At 41.6% G+C, this 3722-nt stretch overlaps 1 protein-coding gene across 2 annotated transcripts in view; it reads right to left on the bottom strand.

Moving 5' to 3' along the window:
• Positions 1-3722, bottom strand: part of uvrag (UV radiation resistance associated gene) — an 81697-nt gene that overhangs the window by 8881 nt on the left and 69094 nt on the right. For both annotated transcript variants that reach the window (XM_035666308.1, XM_035666309.1), the window contains one exon: positions 1059-1150. In XM_035666308.1, coding sequence (XP_035522201.1) covers positions 1059-1150 — 92 coding nt within the window. The remainder of the gene's footprint in view (positions 1-1058; positions 1151-3722) is intronic.

Raw genomic sequence — 3722 nt, 5'->3', positions numbered from 1 at the left:
ACACACACACACACACAACTGCAGTGTCCATTTGAAATGTGCCTGTTTGGAATGGACAAAATTCATTGTCAGTCAGCTGCGGAATGAATAACAGATAGGTGTGGACTTAAAGTCCAGTGTGTAGGATTTAGTGCCATCTAGCAGTGTAGTTGCAGACTGCAAGTCCCTCACTTCACCCTCTCTTTGGTTTGTCCATTCTGTAGGAGGATCTATTGGCAGAAATGGAATATATATGCTATTATTGTGTCGTGTGGTTGTGTGTGTGATGTGTGTATGTGTGTAGGGTGTGTATGTGTTATGTGTGTATGTATGTATGCTGATGTAGTTATGTATGTATGTATGTATGGTATACCTATATGATATCAGGCCATAACAGTTTATGAGCACCTCGACAGGGTGAAGTGGAATAAAACTGATTATTGCTGGTTTCATGGCAGCCTTCGGTGAGATTATGGTAAGCAGCAACGTCAAACATTTCCTCAAAGTTGATGTGTCTGGGTGGTCATAATGTTACGGCTGATCGGTATATATGTATATATGATATTATATTAATACATATATTATAAATATATATAATAAATACATATATATTATATATATATTATTTATAGGTATGTTTTCATAAGTCTATAATCACCTGAAAATAAGAATTTTTGTTGCCTTGGAATGATTTATAGCTATAGACACTCCGGGTTGCTTACATGAAGGCCACCATGTTGAACTACCATGTTTCTACAGTAGCCCAGAAGCAAACCAAACACTGTTGCGGAATATCGGCATGTGATTTTCTGCTGTCTATTACTGTTGTGGACAATAAAACCACAAGGAACAGCTTCTGTTTTGATGGAGGTAATGGGGATCATAAAAAAAATGAAATGAAATAATAATAATAATAATAATGATTGATTAATGAAAAAACGTAAACTATCCCGGTTATTTTAAAGAGTGATTGATACTTGTGTTCTGTAAATACAGATATGTCTCTTTTATACAGTATCTTTTGGGCTTCAGTGAAAAAGTGAAATATTTTAGGTATAAAGTGTCCTTTTGTTTCTTACCATCGGACCAGCAGGCCATGTTCCAGGAAGTTTTTCAAGTTGGGTAGTGTCTGTTGCAGGTCTGGGGTGGTCAAGCCATGTTGATATCTCAGCTGCAAAAAAAGGGAACACGTACTGTATCAATAATCTCAAACCACCTACCACATCTTATATCTGGAACCCTACTGAGTGGTGTGATAGCACTGGTGCGAATCACTTAGACACGTATGCACATTCTCCATGTTTGGATGTCGTTCGGAGAAGAAAGAAATACCACCTACAGGAGAGGTCTGAAGTCTACATTCTTTCACCATGACACATTTCTACTCTTCCCATGAAACTATTACTCATCTGGACACACAATGGGCATCCTTCCCTGATAACAGGCATGTGGACTAATATGTAAGGTGTGTGGAAAGACAGGGGATGGGATGCGGGTGGCAAGAAAAACCGAACTCGCTGTTAAAACATCTGGACGAAATGGGGCAAAAAGAGCACATTAGAAACCTCATTACATTCTCCCATGATCTCTCCCTCTCTCTTCAGTAGACCCACTACTAAATTTGGCCTTGAATTTTCCCTCCCTTGTACCACAGTGCTTTATATCATGATGATAGAATCAAATCCAGAGAAAAAAAGCAACAAGGCCACCTTGGAACTCCAGCTCTCGTGCCAGAAATATCTCCTCTAACAGTTGAATGATGTCACAGCGAGCCAACTCTTGTCCCGGAGAGTTTATTTAACCTATATTACTGAACAGCAGAGGAGGATCATGCCGCACGTCCAGCATATCTCTCCGAGGCCCTTCTGTCACACACACTGCCTGCACCAGCTGACATCTGTTTTGTTTCCACTTGGGTGCCACGGCAACCACTCTGATTTCTACACACACACACACACACTTCTGGCGAAGAGATGAAGCGCACATGACTCTGACACACCACTCACCCAGGATAACATATTGCTTCTCTATATAGGAGCACATAATGAAAGAGTGACATGATAATAAAGGAATTACAGAGAAGAGCCTCAGAGGGCACAGGTCACATTTCTTGTTCATTCGAGAGTTTTGTTTAACAGTTAAGGAGGAGACAAATGGTTTTCAGGGTATCAGCAGTCCTCAAAACACATCAATACTTGTTTTCTTGTGGCAAATGCTGCAATATTCATTCAGAACCCTGCTGTAGTACACAGGGGCTCTTGTAAAGCTTGATTAATGGCAAGAGGAGTGACATAAGAGTACACACAGGCCAAATGTGCATGTGTGTCAAATTTCTACAAGACATAAAATGGCTAAATCTCATTCTGTCTTAACAGCTGCCAGAACAATGTGTGAACTGTATGGCATAAACGGTACGGTATGTGTGTGTGACATTGACCAAAGTATTCACGTGTCTGTATCAATGTTCCAGTATGTTTGTGCATGTGTGTGTTCTGGCCTGAAATGGTCTGGGTCTGTTAGGGGAGTCATAGAAACAACAGTCATGACAGTATCAGAGGAGGGCTTTATCAAAAGAAGCTCAGATTGAGGGAGTTGGACAAGGGGTGTCGCCTCGAAACCCAGCTGGTGATGGAATGGTCAGAAACCTATGAGAACAACATAGAAATCCATTCATGGCTCAGAGTAAACCTCAGGGTCTGACCAAATGACGGCGTTGCGCTGTCCACAGGGCCTGCTGAACGGAATTGGGTTTGAAACAGAAGGCCAAGATCAATAACGCCACCAGTTTAGGAACAGAAAGACCATAGCAACATTGGGCAGGGGGCCTTGCTTGTTCTGTGGCCAGATGCTAAAAAAAGGACAAATCCCAATCTCATGGAGATCTCAAGGTTACAGTCTAGAAAGTATGAATCAGAAATCGTGAATCAGATATGAGCAAAGAATAAATATTATGGCTTCAGCAAAGATAAACAGCGTTGTTGGATATACTGTATGATTTCTTCTAAAAGGCCCTAACAAAATTCTATCTTTAAGTCCCATTACTTGGCCTGGGCTCTGAAGAGTGTAATAACCACACTGCGTGTCTGCTAGGAGCCCTATGTCAGATTACATGCCTGTATGTATGGGAGAGAGAAAGAGCATGAGGGCATTTGTATGTGTGCTTACTATTGTTTTCCTTATGTGAAGAGCTCTTGCCAAGCATGCAGCACACAGAAACCAGATATGAGTGAAGACAAGAGAGTGATGGGTGACATCACTGGCTTGCTCTGGGTGCACCTCATTACTATGAAGCACGTTGTGGGGGATTAAAAAATAGGAGGATGTTACTGTGAAGCACATGTGTGGATGCTTAATATTTCTGTGAGGAATGTGTCCAAGATTGTTCATAATGTATGCCTCCAACAAGCCAACACAGAAGAATTCATAACTAACTGCATGCATGTTCACTCAGGCTTTTGCCAAATGTCTGCCAGTGGGCACCAACAACACTTAAGCTGAGTGTCTGGTTGGCAGCAGTGAAGAGCCACACGCACTGGGTGACTGCTGCTTCACACTGTCTATGTAATACGATGTGTTAAACACATTCAGACAGTTTGGAAGACTGAATGCTGCAGCCCTACAGCTGACCTAGCACTCAGCCAGCTAGACTCTATCAATATTCATAAACTGGTCTGGCCCTCCCTGGTGGAAGCCGCATTGAGTTTCTTCTCTGACTGCACTATATGTGAATATATATATATATA

Source organism: Morone saxatilis, unplaced genomic scaffold (assembly GCF_004916995.1).
Source record: "Morone saxatilis isolate NCDOM2014 unplaced genomic scaffold, NCSU_SB_2.0 Contig20, whole genome shotgun sequence".
Lineage (NCBI taxonomy): Eukaryota > Metazoa > Chordata > Actinopteri > Moronidae > Morone > Morone saxatilis.
This window is presented reverse-complemented; position numbering and strand designations above follow the sequence as displayed.